Raw genomic sequence first — 22,206 nt, forward strand, 5'->3', positions numbered from 1 at the left:
TCACAGTATCAGCAACAAATATTTCATGATGTGTTATTTTGGGTAGTCCTGCAATTTTTTAAAAAGCAGCCTGCCAAAGACGAAAAAATTACTCCCTTAAACTACCATCAAATACTTTAACTGTCATTTCTCTATTAGACCCTCAAATTAAGGACTATACGCTGCAGTCACAAAGACTGCATGCCAAGCATATAATTAAGATTAGATCATTAAGTTAAACATACAACTGTGATTATGCAAATTAAAATGTAACACTTAAGCACGTTCGTGAGAAAAGATTGTTGTCTTAATTACAGGTCATTGTGAAGGGAGTGTGAGGTATCGACACAGCAACAGGCAAACATCACTATCATCATAACAGTGTTGCAAATGAACGCCCATATTACGCTGTGTGCTCTCGAAGCTTTGGTATTTACTGTGGTTGCCATGGTCTCAGGCAAAAATGTGTCAAATCAGTGTTGTTGGATGCGAATAGCCAATAGTTTAATCAATTCCTTCAGGGTTTTGTGATCAGGGTTTTTTCACAGCATCCAAATAATTTCAGTTTCGTTTTACGGTTATAAATTACAAGTATTGTAAACTCTCCTGTATTTCTCAATGGTTAAATAAGTGGATTTTGCATGAAGAGATGCACATCTAGGATATTTTAATCCTCAATAGTTAATAGGTGAGTTTAATGTGAAGACTGTGAGGCAGCTGAGGTTTTGGTTTCCTTTCAGGCAGTAAATGATCTATATTTAAGGTAGATTTGGCACACACTTCTCCCATTACCTCGAAACGGTGTATTCAACCACACGGAGAATGTGGTCGTGTGGTCCGATGGCCCAGCGCTCTTGGTTGGTGGTGTAGGAGACGTAGAGCTTGCCATTCTTCTTGTAATTGGGGTGGAATGCCAGGCTTAGCAGGCCCCTTTCATCTCCACCCTGCAGTCAGATGAGAAACACAAAAGATCCAGGAGTTAATTATGTCCCTGCTTGGCTTCTGCTCGGGCTGTGTGGGGTTGGAATCGCCCCCCTCGGTCATCTTCATCATCACCAAGACCACTACATGCAAGCCCTACACACCCACCACCCCCCCACCTCCTTTAATTCTTCAACCTCTCTAATCCCCCTTTTTTATTTATCCATCACATTCCCTTTCACACCCCTGCTATTCTCCCATTCTCTCTTTTTCTACCCTCGCCTGTTTTACTTCACACCTTCACCAACCTCCTTGAATATACCATTACCAACCATTATACAGCATTTGACTCTGGGTAGAGCTGCACCTCCTCTACAAACCCCCCGCCTTTGCCCAGTCTTCTCCGAAGCCTGGTTATGTGCGCTTGTCCACAGGGTCGGGGGGCCCCTGTGACGCCCAGGCCCTCCCGGTGGCCTCCATTGTGCAGTGATTTGTGTGTGTAATCTTTGGGGGATATCCGTGAATGCTACGCTGAGTGGCTGAAAGAATTTATTAGCTCACTCACAGTTCATAGAGAGCACAAAAGTGCAGAGTGCTTCAGTCCGTGCTTTTTGCTCCCCATCCCCTCGCTCCTTCCTGGTTTACACAAAATCCATGCAAAATTCAAGGCTTGGAGGGGGAGGGGGGGGCAGGGAGCTGCCAACTCCCACTGTCTTGGCAACATGTTTAGAAAACATCTAAATTGCTTGTGTAATATGTAAACCTTTGTCTCACCCCGGAGGCAGCTACATCAGTTGTCACTACCCTGGTGGTCCTCCCATCATAGTTAGCTGTAATAATCAGCTACAGCATTTCATTCCCTAGGCAAGACAAGCCAGGTCGGCCCTTTTTTTATGTTGTACTCTCCCTCACTATTTCTTCTTGACAAAAGAATGAACAGAATGCTAGGCTTAGGTGTGAAGAATGTTTATAAAGTGGTCCCTGTGTGATTGTATCCCTCTAAAACAGCTTGATTCTTTTTTTCCCACTGAGGAAAATATCAAAAAAGCAAAAGTGAGCATCATGCAGGGAAGTTATTTCACTCATGGCAAACAAACAAGTATCATGTCTACAATTAACGCAGCTGTCTCATCCTTTAGGTATTCCCTCTCAAAATAGTAAATAAGAAGGAATGCAGAAAAAAATATATCTTAACATAAGTGGCAGGCTCTGGATAGGTGTAGTCTATGTCACAGGCCAAGGAACGCACATCATAAATTGGTGTACTGGATCTCGTAGTTCTGTTTGGACTACATTAGACCCGGCCCAGTCAAACACAGCAGTGACACAGGCCACATGCGAATGCAAAAGAGATGACTCTTCGCAAAGGAATGTACTTGAAGTACCAATGAACAACAACAGAGACCCACATGATAAGCCACAGGGGTTCTATCAATCTGAATATGAAGTGAAATGTTGTGAAAGTTGACAAATAAATCTCCACCCCGAAAGGCAGAGTTCCTCCACAACAAATTTACGAGTACCACTAAATGTCAGATCATTGAAGTCAAATAAAAAAGGGGTTATGTACAGCTGGATACTAGTCGGAGCAGAGGTGACTGCACTTTGCCAAAGAATGCCAAAAGATTTCATCTTGGGAAGAGAAATTCTCAACTTCACCTTGAAATGCTGGATCCATATGTTGGATTTGGGGATGCAGTGACCCACAACCCCAAAATAAACTCACCATAGGGAGTGGGTCAAAGACCACAATTCCAAAGGGGCCTAGATCCGGAGCCAAAGGGGGACCACCAAGATACACAGTGGTTAAATGGGCTGAAATATTAGCTCCCTTGCTAATGACTAGCTCCTTGAGCAGCAGGCTGAACAGCAGAGCTGGCAGCGGAGCCATAAGAAACAAACACTGAATTAGAGAACCTTTCACTGCAGAGCCAATCCAAGGAGATACCTTGATTAAAAGAAGACAAACTGTCAACCTGTGGCTCCTGAGCACTGATCATGGTAAAACTGCTGCCAGAGCTGCAGTAGGTAAGATATTCTTGGCACGGTTCAAAAACCAATATACTGTACAAACAAGCTCATTTAGTGAATGTACAAACTGCAGGTTTCACAAATTGTCAGCTGTGAATTTTCAGGGGCCTTAGCCTCTACATTGTGGGTTTAAAACTGTAGTTAGATTTGGGAGTTTTGCTTTGCCTTATGTCATGGCAGATTTTATCAGCTACTACAGTACCATGTGCAGACTATTATACTTGAGCGTTACGCTGTATATATTTAACCTACAGAATATATGGATGTGGATGAGGGACAATTTCAGGGTAAAATGTTTTACTGAAAACAATTAACATTCATATTTCTCTCTATCTGTCTGAACTAAGACCTTGATAACTCATTGTAAAACACACTTGACAGAGACTCAAAAAGTCACCAAAACTGTCTTGGTTAGTCGTTCCATTGTTCCAACAATCACCAACCCTTAATTCCCAGAGTTAGAGGTGAAAATATGCTGGTATCCCTCATTGTCTTTCTCTGCTGTTGCTGGCCAGCTTTATCCCATAACGTCATCCCCACCACTTGCAGTCGCCGTCCTTCTCAGTTCAACTGCATTATTATATATAATTATATCTTCGAGATTTCTAGATAACTAATAATAATAATTTACTTTCATAATCTCTTAACAACAGATGTTAATGCTGTCTATCGTAATGTCTACCACATCCAAACCTCAAACTTTACAAATGACTCTACTGTGTCAACTTAAAACACATTCCCTCCATTTTCCCCTTTTATGACTGCCATCATTCTTCCACAGCCAGGCAGGGGGTTCTGATTGAATCTCTCATGAGGTATTATCTCTTCATTTTTCACAAACACCTGCCTCTGCATTCCTCTTTTCCCTCCAATTCTGCTCTCTGGGGCTCCGGCTTTGGCACTGTCAAAGTGTTGGCGTCACTCCACAGAAAGCTGGGAAAGTGAGGTGCAGGGATGAGGAGCGGTTGTTATCTCACATCTCACGGTACATTACATGGAATGCCGGTCCTGTCTGAGTGGCAGAGGCAGCGACACACACAACGCTACCATTTCCAATTCTGCAGGGGCAGCTGTCTTTGAGTCCTACTGACACACGCGTTGGCTCATGCATTGTTACCCTGGACCTTTTGATCCTTCCTCACTGGCTCGTGTGCATTCCTTCACTAAAAGACATTCCACATGAGTTGATTGGAGCAAAACAATGTCTACGCCCTTCACTCAAAGACTACCTGGTGCATCTACGCTAGCACCTCCCTCACACACAGACAATACACACACCTCCTGTGTAGTATTCTCTGCTTTTCCCTTGTGCAATGAGAATCATATCTCCACTGCAACTCCCCCACCTGTTGATACATAAATCCTGTGAAGTTCACAGCAATGTCATGACACATTAATCCTCCCACCAACAAAGAATAAGATATAATCTATCATGTGGGCCATTAAGTTCATAGAACAGACAATACTTTGCCTAACTGCTCTATTTGTTAACATTTAATCTGTCACTTGCAGATATCCAGCTGTCTGAGGATAATTGTGAGATCAGTGTGAGTTATAGTGAAGATGAGGCCACTTATTTTAGTCCGTATGAGAGCAGCTCTGAGCCTCTGATGGCCGCTGAGAATGCAGAGCAGCTGTCAGCGGAGCAGGGACAGAAAGAATAACATGCTGTGACTTATTTGTTTCAACAGTGAAATATTTTATTGCAGGCCCCCTCACCCCTGCTACACAGGCTAATCCATGTCAGGGGACTGTCAGCTTTGGGTTGTTGCTCACAGATGTCTGCATTTATAAAACTCACTGTCACTATAACACGCGCTACTCTCGAGTGTCTTTTCTCGAGTTATACAGTGTGAGATCCTGTTGTTGTTTGAGCAGAGGCTGAAGCTTAGCATCAAAGTCTACAAATACCAACAGACACCACAGAATTATGGGAAGATCTACATGTATATCAAAAAGCTTTAACTGATGCATCTTGAAAGCTTCTCTGTAAAGCTTTATGTAACTTCTGTGTGCTTGAATCACTGCTATCCAATCAAACAACAAGGAAGATGGAGTCATACACCAACTAAGCCACACCTGTGCTTGTATGGCATGTATAGAATGAACATCGAGCTATTGTGTCCTCAAATTCACAAGACTAGTGAAGAATTTAAGTAACTAAAACAACCTTAATTGACTATTGACACAAACAAGAAAGTCTAATTCTAATGAAAACTTGCCTGAAGATTGTTTTAAATAACTTTATTTAAAAGAGTATTGCACTGTATAAGGAATATTGTTTAGACCCAATGTTTTACTTGATCACTTAAACTTAAATTCTATATTATATCGTCTAACTAACGAGAGCGCTTACAAGCTGAAGCAACGTGGGTTTTGGGTTGGTAATCAGACCAAACTGCCAACGCAAAGCATTGGTATTTGACGACTTGTTCCTTCGACTTGATTGTTATTTCATGTTTTTAAGTCTCAAGTACACTTATCAGTATCAGACTAAAATCTATAATTAATTAGGACTTTTTTAGGAATGGTCAAAATCAGCAACAGGCACCCATTCTGAACCACATCCTGTAGCATAGCTCTGGCCAATCAGGAGGATTGTCCACAATTCACCATCATGTTGGAAGTGTGCGAAAGTGAGCTAGTTGTGGAGATGATGACATGGGCAGTGTGTGTGAATGTGTGTGTATGTGTGTGCAGTGGGTGGGTGAGGGGGGGGGGGGGGGGTGTAGAGATTGAATTTCAGGAGAACACCCACAGCGCAGCTAGGAGCCCACACCACCACAGCACAGCATTGTTTCTGTGCAGTTCAGCTTAATTGGCACCGGGGGGATCCATGGAAGGAGGGGGATAGAGGAGCAGAAGGAAACACAGAACATTACAATCAAAGCATGTGCACGGAGCTGATGATAAACCCGTTATCTGCCCTGTCTCCTGGGGGCCTGGGTTCCTCTCTCTGTATAAAGGCAGCTCCATCCTGTTGATGCTGCCAGTAAACACCTTAGCCCTCCCCTGGTTCTGTTCACCCCGTGTGGCTGGGAGCCCGTTCCGGCAGCCAACATCACAGAATAGGACTCCTGGGGCCTGTGGGGGATCGAGCCACGTCTAATTGTCATAATGATCACTTTATCCACAACCAGTTTGGACTGAATGATGATAAGAGAGCACAGCAGAGCAATGAGAGCATCCCGCAGGGGGCAGTTGCATATTCAATTGCTGTGCTCCGTTTGACTCCTTGTAAGCAAATGGTCTTGTCAGTGGAGGAGCAGGAGGCATGCGTGATAGATAAACTTCCTGTCTGGGAGTGTGTCCCACAAATATCCCTGTTTGCCCATCTCGTGCAGTCTCAACAATTTCCGAACAATTCTCAAATTCAAAATCTGAGATGCAGACGATATTGCAAACACTAGCACCACATTAAAACACACAGATGACTCTAGGACACAACTCCCAAAAGTCTGCGTCAGGCTCGGACGATCTCGGATACTTCATGTGCACCTTTATTTCTTTTTTACCGTCTTACCCTTTCTTAGATAGGGCACAAAGCCAAACAGAAGTAGAACAAATGTTTACTCACCCCTTGACACTCCTGTCATCATTCAACCCTATCCTATCATCATCATCATACTATCTCTCCTATATATATATCACTAATCCCTAATTCTTTACATGGTGGGAGCAGGAGAAAACAAAAAAATAAATAAAATAAAAACGTATTTGTTGAATTGAATAGAGTGTAGACGAGGTTACAGCTTAAACCTGAGAGACAACTGTTTAACTGTCATTCCAGTCACCATGTGGGGTATTGAGTTAGTCACTATGTAAAGTATTCGGTAACCATGTGGGATATTAGAACCCTTATAGGAACAATATGGGAGAGATTAAGAAAGCCATTAACCCATCCTGTGAGAATTAGCAGAAAATTAGCAGTGAGTACAATGTGTGCTGTATGTACAGTTAATTAGCAGATAATAGCGTAATGATTAGCCACGATCACATTTGATGAATGACTGCTTGTTTGGTGTAATTATATAATTGAATACTAATAGTGAGCAGGCACCACTTTCAAGGGATTTGTCTTGGCTGGAGATCTTCCTCACACGTTTACATAGGTGCAAACAGTTGTAAAGAATTGTGTTAAGGCTCTAGCACATTATTTCTTTACTCTTGCAATGTAGCAAACATTATTTCATACTTCATCAGCCAAGTTCCTTCCCTCCTTCCTGTTTACAACTGTGCTAAATTGCATCCAAGTTATATTACCGCTGGAGTTCCTCCAACACTGTTAACACAACGAAGACAGGCTCATTCCTACCTTCAGGCCATTCTGCACCAGCTTGTGGATGTCCAGGAAGGGCTCCTTGATTAGCTCGAGGTCATGGTTGAGTATCCTGACAATTCCCTCCCTCTCCAGGACAAAGAGCCGCTGGGATCCATCCCCACAGTGCACCACGGCCACCGGCTGCCTCAGACCACTCAACACCTCCTGGGCACAGTAGCAGTTGTGTTTGTGTTTCCTGGGTAACAAGAGAGACAAAAGGTCAGAGACCAATGGTGGTGGTGAATAATCCAGTTATGAGGTAAGTAGTAGTAGTTTGGAAGGAAGTACAAAATAATCAGCTGTAAGACATAACAGTTTAACCTAAATCATTTTATGATAATGCTTTGCTGAATTAAATATCTCACTTTGCTGTCTAGGACTGCAAGCACTCAAGATTTGTCTAATATGACAAATCTAGCAGGTGTGCTCTTTCATTCTCATTCCTTGTTTTTAAAGTGGGATGTTGCATTTTGCTAAGGCTCAGTGAGGTTTTTCACACCTTTGCTGGTTTACTAATTTGGTGACTTGACGTTTGACAAGGTGGGAACATTCTTAACCATCGGACACATTTAAAAACAAATCAAGTTAATTATTGTGTCTATTGTAAGACAACTAAGACTTCTTCCTCCTCTCTATATCACTGAGCTCCCTCACCACCACCTGTTCCCACCAATCGTCTCCCTCCATCTTTCCATCTTTATACAAAAACACCAGCTTACCAGGGCATCAGACGCATGCGTCATCTCTCTTTTAAATGGAACTAGCCCAGGTAGCGCAAGAAGTTTGAGCTAACCCTCCCATGTCCACCCTACAATGTGCTGGTACCTGACCAAACTTTACAGATAGGGCCAAGAACCCTTGTTTCTTTCCCTGCTGCAAACCTGGTTCAGAGAGCATGGATTTTAAGGGGTAGAAGAGAAGGTGATGTGGCTGGCCACAACTGATACCAGCCCATAACCTGAACCATAATAATTAACACACCTGCTGGTACTGTATTATGGTGGATTTTCTCTTGTCCTATTCTGTTTTCTATGCAGTCAGGTAAGCTACATACCACCATGAAAAAATACCAAAAAGTGCACCAACACTCCCTTTGTGAATTACACAAGGACCACATGAGCACTTGAACTCCATGTGTTAATTCCCAAGAACAAAGGCCACAATGTTAGCCCATAACTGTGTCTTAGATTTGGTAGCCCCAAATGTTAGAAAGTCCTGCTCATTTACCAGAGCAGATCTCTCAGAGGATAATGCACAGAAGCAACAAATGAGTCCCTGACTCTCTAACATTTGTAAGTTATTTGACTGAATGTTGGTTGCTGCTATTCAGGTGCACATGCTGCTTGGCTTTCTTGCCTCAGGGAAAACAGAGATGAAAGGGATCCCCCCATGGACAAAAGGGCAAAGCCCTCTGTGATGTACAGACCTTTGCAGTGAGGGAGGCAACCAGAATGACGCAGGATAAGCATTTTCATTATGTGAGCAAAGCTGAGCAAATGCAGTCTGGACAAACTTTAGGATTAGAGAAGAGATGGCATCGCATTTCTGTCTGAGAGTATGGACCATGTCAAAATGGACTAGTGAACCCACAACATGTGACCACGGCTACGCCTGTTTCTATAAAAACATAAAAATCACGACTGAATGTCATGAATCTGAACTCATAAGTACTAATAAGGCCTGTAAAGTTCACTTGGCTGAAGCACATTTAAGAACTAGCCAAAGCTCATTCAAAATAAAAATACGTATATCTTCTAGAGTAACTAGATCCTCAAATGGAATAAAAGTTGGGCTACAAACCTGCTAATATCGTCTATTTTCTCATCTCCCAAGTAGTTGGAATCTTGCCCTTGTGGTTGCTTTCGTTGAAAATCTGGAAAGCAAAGACTGGCATCTCTCCTCCCATAGTATTGGCAGAACTCATCCACATCGGCCTGGAACAGTTCTAGCAAACACAACAGATACAGACATAGACAGAGGCTCTTACACTTACTATAGATACTGCATGGTTTAATGACTTCAAACGCTAGGCTCATGTAGACACCTAAACTGAGAAAATCCAATGGGTATTCTACTAGCATTGTTTTTATGATACTTTAACTCTGTGTGCCAGTGACGTGTGCAGTGTACGTAGCCCTACTGTAACTGTGTGAATGCACAAGTATGTGTAAGGGAGGACAAAAGAGACAGAGGAAGAGAGCTAGGATGTGATGTGCTCGTGTGTTGGGGAGGGTTGGAGTTATGCTTGATGAGCCAAACCAAATCCTGGCTAGACTAGGCTGAAATGAACAAGTGAAGAGAAACTGGGCCAAACCAAATGGATCACAGATTAGACAGGGCTCTGCTGTGAACTATGCCTCCTCCAGAGAGTAAAAAGATTGCATTCTCAATTTAAGTTTACACAATCATTATTCTAATTTAATAAATGATGCTTTTGGACTGGTCCTAATGGATTCCTATGAAAAAAAGAAAACTCTGTTTTTCATCAAAGTCTGTCCAGCAACATAGTAACACTTTGCTTTCATTCTTAACCAGAAGACACATTTAAATAAACAGCAAAAATCCAGTTTGCCATTCTGTCTGATTCCCAAAGCAACTCTTATGTGTAACAGCTCATGTGCTATATAAAGGTTTTCCGATATCTACCTTTCTACGTAGCCATCTGTAGGCAGCAGGTATACAGAGATTTCCATCTGCAGTCTCTGATCTCAGTGACAGAGCCCTGACCTTTCAAATCATATTCCCCTCATCCAGCTGGTGTATGGGCTCTGCTCACACAGCCGTAACACACCCCAAAAAAAAAAAACGGAAACAAAACTTCATTGCACATTGGAAAATAAAACCAAATTAAAAACACTGACACAGAAGACTAGGAAATGGCCATATTTACTTGAAGACATCTGAAATGATGGTAGCAAAAATTGCATAATATTATGTCATAAGAGTTCACTTTAACAGGCTATCTGTAGGGTGACATTCAAATTCTGACTGCACACACAAGATAAGAGGTACACTGTGTCCCATCTCTTACTATCAAGTATCAAAATCAGCATGTTAAAAGGTCACTTCAGTGTAGGTACTATACTGTGGTAATGGTCGATGATAGTTTTTACTGTGCAAAATTGCATTGTTTAAATTAATCGGAGGGAAAAAACATTTTATTATTTCTGCAATTCATGGCCATCCATAATTGTTCTTTGATGAATACACTCAAGCACTTTCCTTCAAACAAGTCTGACTGTTTCGCATTACTGAGCAACACGTGGGCACAGCATGAAAAATGAAATAATCAATCTGTTAAATATGGCATGTAATTATGAATAAAGAAAGAAATGCTTTCAGGGTGAGAGATATTCTTTCCTTGTGTGCCTAACAAACACGTGGTACTTGCAAATGCTTCCTGAGTTGTATCTCAGCAATTTTCATTCAACTTTTGCTTAAGTGTTTTATAAGGAGAGATTTTCCTCATCCGAATCAAGGGTTTAAGGATAGAGGGTTTCATAGGCTGTACAGAATGTGAAGCCCTTTGAGGCACATTTGGGATTTGCGATATTGGGCTTTAAAAATAAATCTGACTTGACTTACTGACTATAGTCTACTAGTTTAGCATGTGATTTCAGAGTAAAACTGCCATCATATCATTCCTGATTTCCCTTTGGTCTGCTGGTTTACCTAAAATGCTTGAGTGCCAGAGCAAAAAGTGATCTGCGTAAACACAGCAGTCACACACAGCTAATCCTGCAGCCTGTGCAGTCACAACACTATTCCCGGCAAAAAGCAAAGTGTGCAGTGGGTCTCAGAGGCCCTTGGCGACCTAAAAACAATCTTGCCAATATTGTTTCCTTTAGTCAATCCCTCAGAGGACAGAGGAGAGCAAATACACCAGTGATAAAAACACAAACAGGACTCTCCCTGTCCTCCTTTCATCTCCCTCTTCTGCCACACACCGACCACAAGCGCTGACCGCACCAAATACTGGAGGTGATAGGATATCCCCTCAAACATCTAAACACAACATGAAGATCAAACACACACAGAAACACACACACACTCTCAGAGCTCTGGCTATACCACCCACTCACTTGTGTCTGCAGTTATCTTAACCATGCTGGTTGGGGACCTCGGGTGCAGGGTGGGGGTATCAGTGAAGAAGGGACGAAGATATGAGAGAAGTGGAGTACGGTGAAGGTGGGAGGCCTCCATGCAGAAGTGAGAGTCAAGGCAATAAATGGCTTTATGGAGAAATGGGGGCTAAGTACATGGCCTAATCAAGGGCTGGTGGGGAGTTTCATGGGAGAAGGACGACAGTTATGGATGCTGTAAAGGCTACTGTTTCATTTTAATACCTTTGGCCAGCTATTTTGAATTAGCAAAAGTAAAGGACATATTGTCTGTTCATGTTTGTGGTTACATTGACTGTTACTGCCTTGCATGATAAAATTCAGAGCTACAATGACAACACAATTGTTAAGGCTTATACAAAGGATGACTCTATAGGAGAGATTTATCTCTGTAGTAGGATTCAATATAATTAATTTATTTGTGTTTAGTATTTATGTATGTTCCACCTTCATTGTACTGTGTGCACAGGAAAAAAGAGTATGAACCAAGTACGAGAAGAAGAAGAGCAGAGCAAGAGAAAAAAAAAGGACAGGAGAGAACGAGAGACAGCGAGGAGCGGGATAGAGAGAGAGGGGGAGAGAGAGGGAGAGACAGAACTCTGTCCATATTCCCGGCTCCCCAGCGCTAAAGTTATACTTCCATCTGGTTATCTTCCAAGGCAACCTGGGTGGCCCACCCAAAGTACTTGACATCTTGATGCACTTCAGCAGTTTTACATACACACAACCTTTGTAGAAAAATAAATGTGTCATTCGTCACCACATATGCTGATCTGTGGAGGGCTGGAGGGGGGTGGGGGGGTGGAGCGGGAAGGAGCACGACGCTGAACGCAGGGAGGGGGGGGGATTCTTCTCTTCTCTTCTCTCTTGAGCTTTTTCGGTTTGACTCTCTGAGCCCATATGTCTGTCAGCTCATGAGCAAGTAATGTAACTCCAGACAAGCCTTCTTCTTCTTCTTCTTCCCTCTCTCTGTGCTGAGTCCCACTCGCCAACCTCAATTGTAGCTCAAGTGCTGTACAAGATATGCGAGCAGGCCATTAGATGCAGACAAGGATGGAATCAGATGGAATGTATGTGTTTGATATTTGACTTGAGCTGCAGCATACCATGTGGGTGGGTTGCAGACAAGTGTGTTTGAAACTGTTCTCTGTTTGCAAATCTCAGCAGATCTAATCAGTTTGTGGCGACAGAGATTGGAAGAAGACTTGGCTGGAGGAGAAAAGACAGTCCAAAAGTGTTTGATCATGTTTGGTATGCACTCTGAAGGCACAGGTACCTGTGATCTTGCATCCCTTCAAAGGAAATTCTTCTGAAGACCAAATGCTTTCAGAGGGCAGAGGGGTTCCTATCATTTAACAGTACCACATCCACAAGGAAAACTGTTGCATCAATGGGTTTCTTTGCCTGTTCTGTGGATTCTGCCATCTCATAGTAGAGCTTGTAGTCAAAGATGACAGGGGCCCGTAAAACAACACTTCGACAATGTTTAGATTCATGTGAACTTACTACTCAAATGAAAACATACAGGTGGGAGAGCATGAGACACAGGTTTTTAAGTGACAGTTTATGTCTGAGGACGGCAAGGTGCCGGGCAGTCATGTCTAGACCACAGCTTGGGTGCTTATGCATCCCACATACAGAATCAGCCCCAGGAGTTGAGTCTGGTGAGCAGCATCCAGGAACAGGTCATAAAATAATTCATTTTGCTCCTGTCCAATTTTTTCGGTAGACTGGTCAGGCTGGGGCGGCTTTTGTTCGTGCGTGTTTTCACACCCACCTTTGCAAATCTAATATTTTCCATTCACATGTCAGGAAATGCCTCAAATCTGTGTATTGTTACAACACTCAAGGTCTTCCAAAAACAAGTCAAATGTTTGCAAATTTATGCTGATTAAAATAAACTTGCATGATCCGAACAAACCTAACAGAGACAAGAGAACAAAACTTTCTGCACCTGGTGCCATAAATACGGCTAGGCTGAATACTGCGTCATAAAAAACGCACAAATATTGCTCTGCTATTTGCTAGGCCAAATGTGCTGCATCAGACTGCAGACTAATCAGCAAACTGGTGTTTTGTCTGTATAGGCAGTGTGTGGCAGGTCATTTTACTGATGCATTGAAGTGCAACACTAAAGCAGGGAGCAAGGTGGCGAGCAAGCAAACGGGTGAGACAAGCTCAGCAACAAATGGAGGTGAGGTCAGATGAGGTAAGAGCTGGATAAATAAATATTCACAGACCAGACTACTGACGCACCACTTCTTGCATAAGTCCAAAAATCTGCCAGTTCTACATGTGCAGGCTGAGTCTCAATGAGAAATGAGGCCTGCTGTGAATTTTAATTCATCACAATTCGAGGTGTCAGTTTCATTTCAAATGTATGAGAGACTGAAATGAGCATGCCTAACGTATGCCTGCTTTCACTTACTGTATTCACGTGTATATGTTTGCTTGCGTGTCACCAGGTAACCACACAGGAGCTATAATTCAAGTCACATTCATGGTCATTATTATCTGTGTAATTACCTGGTATGTGCCCCCTGCAGGTGTAGTAGAACTCGCGGCAGAAGTCCTGGCAGAGCCGTGGCAGGTCTGGCTCCCTGTGTGGCATCTTATCCATGTCCAAGGAGTGGAACAACACCTGGGCATTGGGGGAACAGCGAGCACACTTGATCTCCTCCAGGAGACGTCCACACTCGGTGTTGTTGGTGGAGAAAATCTGGAGACCACACGCAACAAGGACCAATGCCTGATTAAAATGTGGGCTGTTAAGTTTTACGTCTTTAGTTAAGATTGTTGGGTGCACTTTAAAATCTTCGTCATCATAAATTCCTGACAACTCAAGATGACTTAATTTGAGATGTTTCCAAATGATTTCAGTGAGCCCAGATTAAATTTTAAAGGCAAATATTAACCTTTAAAAGATTTTACCTAACTTTTTCAATACGCAGGCTACAGATCAGCCTATGTAATGTGTAAAATGAATTGTTCTGATTAAATGTTTAGATCATTACTACAATAACACACAGAAATGCCTAACTACTTTCCATGCCTCACCACTTAAAAGCCCTAAATTAGCCAATCTCACCCCAGGTACCCCGCAGAAAGACGGTGGTTTCTGCTTAGCACGAATGCTTTAAAGTAACAACAACACATTCAGATAATGACTGTACGTTAACAACATCTTTCTCCCATATGACGAATGCAAAGCGACATACTCTCTTGCTGGCAACAAGGTATAAAACAGCACAAGATGTCCTAAACCCATTACTTCACACGCCACATCATTAGCAAAACATCAATGTCATTATGTAGTCTGTTTATATTCTACATGTTCTGCAGATTTGACATGCGGTTAGTTATTGTTAGGGTTGGTATTGTGCTGAACAGTTTGTTCGCACGGCAACTTTCTTTTTTTTTCCCCAGCATCATCTGTAGAATGAAGAATGAGGAGGGTGACAGACAGTAACTTGCACAGTGTGAAAGTCTGCAGCATCTCTGCCACGATCTGCATGAATGTTCACACCATTCACACTGCAAAGACACTCCAAATTTTCACTGGTTGAGGTGGTATAGCCTTTTTTCTCATTTTCCCACTGAAACATTTCTTTAGAGTTTTTACAATCCCATGTGCACACAATGAATTACAACAAAGTCTTGCAAATGGGAATTTTTAAGCTGAGGTGCACTTATGTTTTCAAATTTCTTTCCTATCCTAACAACATGTTCTGTCATATCCAATTCTATATCCTTTGATGCCAATTTGTTAAACATTGAGGTTGGAACACCCTGTCTGTTTGGAGAAATAAACAAAGAAATCATCTCATTCACTGCTTACTTACCCAAGTTCATAAACAGTTAAAGTCAAATTACAATTCCCAATGTCTGACAGATCCCGGAGCATGAAATGAATGAAGCCAAATAACAGCCTCAAAGCCAGACTTGGGGTCATTACGCAAAAGTACACAAAGAGTTAATCCAAAAGAAATTAGCAGGATTATTTACATAACAAATTAGCTGTAATAAAGCACAATGTAATCTGTTTTAGGTCAAGAGCAGCGCTGCTTGGGCAGCCAGGCAGGCAGGCAGGCTGGTAGTGCTTTGCTTTGTGTGAGGTCCATGTGTAAACACCAATTTAGAGATAGACAGGCACATCATTCCCACTCTGGTATCAACAAATTAGCAGTCTGTCGAAGTCAATTAGACCAGCGGACCCAAGGCCAACATATGGATGCCTTACACTTCACTCAGACTGCAGAACAAACTGCAACTGGGGAAAAGATTTTGTGTTTAGAAGTTATTCAGAGCTGTGTTTACCCAACAGGTGGCAGAACATCTGGCAAAACCTTGAGAGCCTACCTGAAAGATAAACTAACATATACAGAAAATCTCTCATCACAAGAGGTGGTGTAACGGACAAATTGAAGAAGAAAAAGAAATTGCAGTCTATAAACTCAGATCTGAATCCTACTTTTGTTCTATATTTTATCTAACTGTTGACGTTTTCCTCAAAAAGGGAGCTCCAGCCTGGCTATGACTCCGTATGTGTGGTGTGTTCCTCTGTCTGCGTGCCCTCAAAACTCATGCCATGCAGTGTTGTGGGCATGCCTGCCCTCCTGCTCTAAATTGCCCATTGATTCTGTGTGCCATGGGCTGGCACAAGGTCCACGGAGAGTAGCATTTGTGTGCTCTCAGCCATGCCCTGTGTCCATATGTTGCTGGGATGGGCTCCAATGTTGCCATCATCCAAACCAGAACAAGTGGACCTTTGTTTGTTGTCTTTTGCTGAATCTCGGTGAGTACGTTCCTCAAAAGCAGGGAGAAAATGGCAACTAGGCTCAGCTGTTGCACTTTTGCTGAGGACACGCTAAAGCGGGTCAAGAATAGAGCCATAATCAAATAAACATGGCGCAATAGCAGCATAAGAAAATAAAATTGTCATTAACGTATTCCCAGGCTTATTTCAGATGTTTACATTACATGTTCTAAAGTTGGCGTCACACCAAGCTGCAATGCATAGCTTCATGTGGGAGAACAGCTGTTAACAGGATTACTTCTTTCTAGGAGAGCATCTGCATAATGGCTTTTGCCAATGAAATTGCCGGAACAAATATATTAATATACAATGCCACACTTGGACAAAAAAAAAAAAAAATCACTTGTCTTTCAACTGCAATAAATCAGTGACACCCTGCAAACCTCATATGGTCAGAGAGACTGGGAGCAAGAGAGGGGGAGAGCACTGATGTAGGCAATGCTAAGCTTTAACAAAACACTTGTCCTCAGGGAATAGGTGTAAGTTGGTTGGCAGGGGGATATACTGAAGGACACACACCCTCTCAAAGGCATTAACACTTGGACAGGGCCGATGACTGGGGGAGAGTGATGTTCTCCAGCTTCTCCCATTAGTGAAACTAACAAACACAATGGTGTTGTTGTTATTCTTTTGCCATAATCAGAAAGGGCTCCGTGTGTGGGCAGTGTAGTGGGGAGGAGGAGAAGTCGAGTTCGTCCTATTCAGTTTCCCCCCCTCTTATTTGCATGACTTGAGCAAATTAAATGATGCAATATGGCTTTTTGTCGCAACACAAAGTAAGATACCACCCAGCCACTGAATGATTCGAGGAGTGGTTTACATGAGAATGGCCCGGTACGGATCCAACGGAATCCGCTACAAGTTGGGGGCATACAGTCGCCCCTTTTCCCTGCCTCCTCCTTACGGAAACTGAACATTTAAAACCCTAACTTACACGACATTTTTACACTTCTTTTACCTCTTTAGTTGTAACGTCCATGAGTGTTACGTAAAAGCGCGAGTCCAGAACATTTTACGGAACTTTTCCCCCCCTGACGTTATAACGTTAGCTAGCTTAACAAATTCCTGTCGCGACGTTAACGCCGAAAAACCGCTGCGAACTAACGGCAGTCAAACAGACGACAAGAAAACAGTTTACTACCAGCTCCCAGCTTCGGTAAACAACGGTCGACGGTGGATTGAAAGGTGCAACCGGGCTCCTACCTTTCCGGGTTTACGGTTCAACACTTTAGCAAGTACCCGTTTCTCCTGACAGTTGACTGTAGCGAGAAGTAACGTAAATCGAAGAGTGATTACCATGGTAACGCCGAAGCGCACTGGACAGCTGAATTGAGTTGCACCAGATTGAGTAAAGCAAAAATGTGTCCTCGAAACATGGAAATTCATTTGATTTCTGACCTGGTGAGCAAATAAAGAAAAGAAAAGAAGAACATAAAAGATAAACGGACACTATACGAGCATAATAAGTTGCTATGTACGGATATAGCGATGTCCTACGAGACTAAAAACATAAACAGTACACACATGCAGTGTATATTACACATGCAAGTGTTGCAGGGCGAGTCAATCAGTTATATATTACCCGAATATAATATAAAAAACACAAAGGCATGGTTAGGTCACATACAAAACACGGTATGTTACAATAAGACTTTAACATCAGGACACTCAGAGGCAATGCATAGCCCAGGGCTGATTCCCCTGACAATCCCCAAATTCAGCTGTCGGCACCAAGAGGCAGCATGACAATACACAAGGGCTGTAAACGCATCTCCTGAGGCGTTTTAAGCTGTAAAAAAACCCCACTCCTTTAATGTGAAGAAAATGCACGTTGTGCACGGACATTAACCTACCCTGGCATCCCTGCGGTGCAGGATCTGATAGGCGGCTCTCCTGGTGGGACAGCAGGACACACGAGGATACAACCTGTGGCAAACTTCTCCGCTGCTGCTGCCGTCAAGCAACACTTTTCGCTCCCTTTTCTTCAGCCGCTTGGGCAAGCTTCCGTCGTAACATCTTCTCCTCCTGGGGCTGATCTCTCCCCTCTCGCCGAATTTTGCGTCTCCACATTCCCACACGCTGACCGCGATGGCCAGGACGAGCACAAATTGCAAATTCTTCATAGTTTCAAAAAATCATAAAATTAACAAAAATATAGGAAAACACAATAATAAAAAACAAGATCTGCCTCCCTTTTGGAGAAAAAGAGTGAGGTTAACCTGCTATATAATTGGATAGTCTGTGTTTTTATTTTGGGCTATATTTCTCCAAGTAGCAGAAGCCAATTACAAGAAAATTAAAAATGTCCTGTCAGAACAGGTGTCCTGAAACTGCCTCACTGCGATACAGAAGTGTGTTTTAAAATAAATTAATGTTGCTTTTGCTTATATACTACTAGCCTACAACTCAGAAATACAAAATAAAAAAATAAAATAAAAGCAAAACAATAACACCAATTTATCCTGATGAACACAAAAAAGTCAAAAACACCGTGAACTGCAAAAGAGCCGTGACGTCCCTTCAGATGTAATTCCTTTTTAAGCACAGCACGGCGGTTTGTGCATGCACGGGGTCAAAAAAAACATAGAAGACATAAAAGTTGTCTCTCACTAAAGTCCTCAGACCGCTCACATGTTTTCCCGTGCTCTTTCCTCCTTCTTTTTAACCAGCGCGCGAGAAGAGGAGCGAGCGCGGTGACGTATGACTTCGCGGGGGCGCGCATGTGGCCACAGTCGCGTCCACGCCGAGGTAAACAGTTACCTGGTAGAGCCGAGCACGGAGAGTGGAGGCGGAGGGAGGCTCGACCGCAGAAGTGAAGAGGATTGTTGCTCAAGTCTGCTGCAGCCTTATGTGTATGATGTCCACAAATACAACCACTTATTTAATCGGTAGAAAAATTAACAGCTTGGTTATTAGTTATGTAAATCTCATTTTCTGATTGTATTTGTGTCAGCTGACAGTCTTTCACATTCAGTGGTGCAATGTAACTAAGTACAATTACTCAAAAACTGTACTTTAGTACAATTATACTGAGTATTTTCTGCCACTCTGTACTTCTATATCACTACATTCAGAGGAAAATATTGCACTACATTTTTTAAAAGCTAGTTACTCTGCTGATTCAGGTTTTACATGCAAAACATATGGTCAGTGTATACAATATGTGTAGTATAGTAGTATATGAAGTACTTAAAATGATTTCCCCCGTAACCACATACAATATTTTGTACAAGTTCATGCATCAGCAATCATAATTCAGAACAGTTACCATTCTTTTGCACATTGAGTACTTTTACTTTTGATGCTTCTACACTTTCACTTGCTGTGAAGTATTTTTACATTGATACTTTTACATAAATAAGGAATCTGAATGCATCTTCCACCGCCATCCATATGTTGGAGTTACTACACAGCCACATGTACCCGAGCCAAGTCTTTAAAATATTTGAAAAACGATCCCTACATTTTGTTCTGTTCTGGAATAACTGAGCCTATGGGAGAAGCGTGGAGATTTTCTGCAAGACTCTGGCATTATGAAAATGGGGAATATTATGTTACATCACAAACTATGTCATGGGTGTTTGACTTTGTTTCTAAATATGGTCTAAAAGGTTTATTCTAGTAGCCACAGAATGAAGATCCACATGTGTTAGGCAGTGGAAAATCGGCTACGATGTGAATCAATCGCTGTGACCCCATGCGCGGCAATTTGTTGCCCCTACAGTTGCACATACTGCATAGCATCTTAATTTGGCTCCTGATAATATCGAACCAAATGTGGGACAAATCCTCTTTCATTCCTTTTCTTCAGAAAAGTCACACGATAGCGATCCGAAAGGGAATGTCCAACCGTGGCAATTACTGGAGAAACAACAGCCCCCCCCTTTTTGGATACACAGAGAATCTGAAATCAGTTACATTAGCGGCACCTGTTCTTACTTGGGGGTCTCCGGCACTCACCAGAGCCCCAGCTCAGCTTATCTACAGGAATCTGGAGCGGGAGGAATCCAGGAGGGGTTGGTTTGATTGTGGGCAATTATGGAAATGACTGTGTGTGCTATGAAGCTGTAGCAGACCCTGCCAGATCTGACCCCCCACCCTCTACATTCTTTACGTTACCCAACTGGAGACATTTCAGGACCAAGTATAGCCAAAGTGCTACTGCAGTATTCTGGATGTAAAGGAGGGTAGGAATGAGACCATATGCAGAGAAGGAATCTGCCACCACCACTGCCACTACCACCACCAACACTAGAGCTTCGAGCAGAGAAAAAGAATATAACTGCATTGTCGAACAGCGTGAAAACATGTGGGATGCAGCTGTGGAGCAGAGAAGAGTACATCTGCTGGGAGAGATAGACCATTAGAGAGAATCACAGTTCGACAGACCGCAGTTCTAAGCTGACAGAGTCCTAGTGGGGCTCAGAGCAGACACACACACACACATGCGTACACATGAAGAAATAAGCAAACAGCCTTATAAAGTGTTGCCTCTTGCAATACTCGCTTTCCACATTACTCAAAAGTAATTTGGTTTTATTGCATTCATTGCATCACATTTCAGGTGTGGGGATTAACTCTAAAGCTCACTTTGCGTTAATTTGGCTCATTTGGGGTCATGCTTGCAACTCAATATTGATATAAATAAAACATTAACATGATATTTTCCTGAAAAGATACCACCTGCTTTGTCCTTTTATTTCTGCAGGGTCAGTGGGGGAATTCTCATGCACTCAGCGTCTGACCCTCCGAGAGGATATCCCAGAGGATGATGGTTAGGTTTTGCGTGTGACCACATAAGGATCAACAACATGAGTCTGGAGCTCTGCAAGCTCTCATTGCCGTCTCCACCGTTTCCCAGACTGAGGAGATGTTGAAAGTTTACTCTGTTCTCCCTGTCCGTTCTGTTTCTGCATTGTTTGCCTCATAACTCAGCATCATAATCATGAGCATACACAACAGGACTGATGACAGAGCTCCGTTTGTGCTTTTTCAATTTTTCCATTCCAAGCAGGCAAACCACTACCTCACACCTCACAGTTCATAAGTCCACCTAAAGTTGTCTCCGAGCGTTCTTAGAGGTGGCCTACACGAAGCTGTGGGTTCAGCGGAATTCATCTGTGGAGCTGAAAAAAAAAAAAAAAATAGGCCATTATTGTACTCAGTATTAATCTATGAATATGAATGGAACAAAAAGTCTTTTCCAAATAGCTGTAAAAATTGGATTCAGTCCCTTAAAAGTCATGTTGCTATGATTTCTTACATATGTTTGAATCAGAAATTCAACCTCCATCTGTTCTCGACTGATTAGGTTTTTAGCCATGCTGGTGGCATGGCTTTATGGATGGCCATGCTGACGTATCCGTCTGTCTGTCTGTCTGTCTGTTGGTCAACCACTTTGGCCCAGACTGAAATATCTCAATAATGATTTGATGGATTGCCATGAATTTGTTTTCCTTGGATTATGAATCCTAACGACTTTGGTGTCTCCAGACCTTTCCTCTATCACCAACATGAGGTCCACATTTATAACTTTAAATGAAATCTCTCAACAACTATAAAATGGATTGCACTGAAATTTGGTACACACATTCATATTCCCCTCTGAACAACACATTCTTACTCATATTGACGTTTTGGTCATGGACTTTCCGAGTCCACATAGGATGTGCAAGGTACCCTGGGTGCGTTGCTTGTTGACGTTCCAGGACACCGTGTCAAGTTCTGCCTGTTACATGCATTGTCTTCTTTCAAATTACACTTCCGTTTTCACAGGAAATTTAACATTTACGTACAGTCTCTTTGAAAATAAATGCATTACATTGGTACAACACCATGAATTGACTTTTTTTTTTTTCCTTCAACAACAAAGGCACGTAGTTGGGTTTAGGAAAAAAGAACAGGGTTTGGCTTTAGAGTCTTACAGGACCCCCACTCTCCTGGGTGAAAGACAGTGTTTATTGGACCCATCCACCTCCCTTCCTGCCCACCTCAGTCAGACTTTGGTGGCCTATAAC

The 22,206-nt window shown here is 42.5% G+C and overlaps 1 protein-coding gene across 1 annotated transcript in view; it reads right to left on the minus strand.

Annotated features, from left to right (window-relative positions):
- Positions 1-18,841, minus strand: part of hhip (hedgehog interacting protein) — a 35,188-nt gene extending 16,347 nt beyond the window's left edge. The window contains exons 1-5 of the mRNA XM_050044217.1: positions 18,043-18,841; positions 13,900-14,092; positions 9,053-9,197; positions 7,247-7,448; positions 772-923 (exon numbers count right to left, since the gene is read on the minus strand). Of these exons, the coding sequence (XP_049900174.1) occupies positions 772-923; positions 7,247-7,448; positions 9,053-9,197; positions 13,900-14,092; positions 18,043-18,312 (962 nt within the window). The 5' untranslated portion in view covers positions 18,313-18,841. The remainder of the gene's footprint in view (positions 1-771; positions 924-7,246; positions 7,449-9,052; positions 9,198-13,899; positions 14,093-18,042) is intronic.
- Between the last annotated feature and the right edge of the window lie 3,365 nt (positions 18,842-22,206).

The sequence above is a fragment of the Epinephelus moara genome, chromosome 5 (genome assembly GCF_006386435.1).
Source record: "Epinephelus moara isolate mb chromosome 5, YSFRI_EMoa_1.0, whole genome shotgun sequence".
Lineage (NCBI taxonomy): Eukaryota > Metazoa > Chordata > Actinopteri > Perciformes > Serranidae > Epinephelus > Epinephelus moara.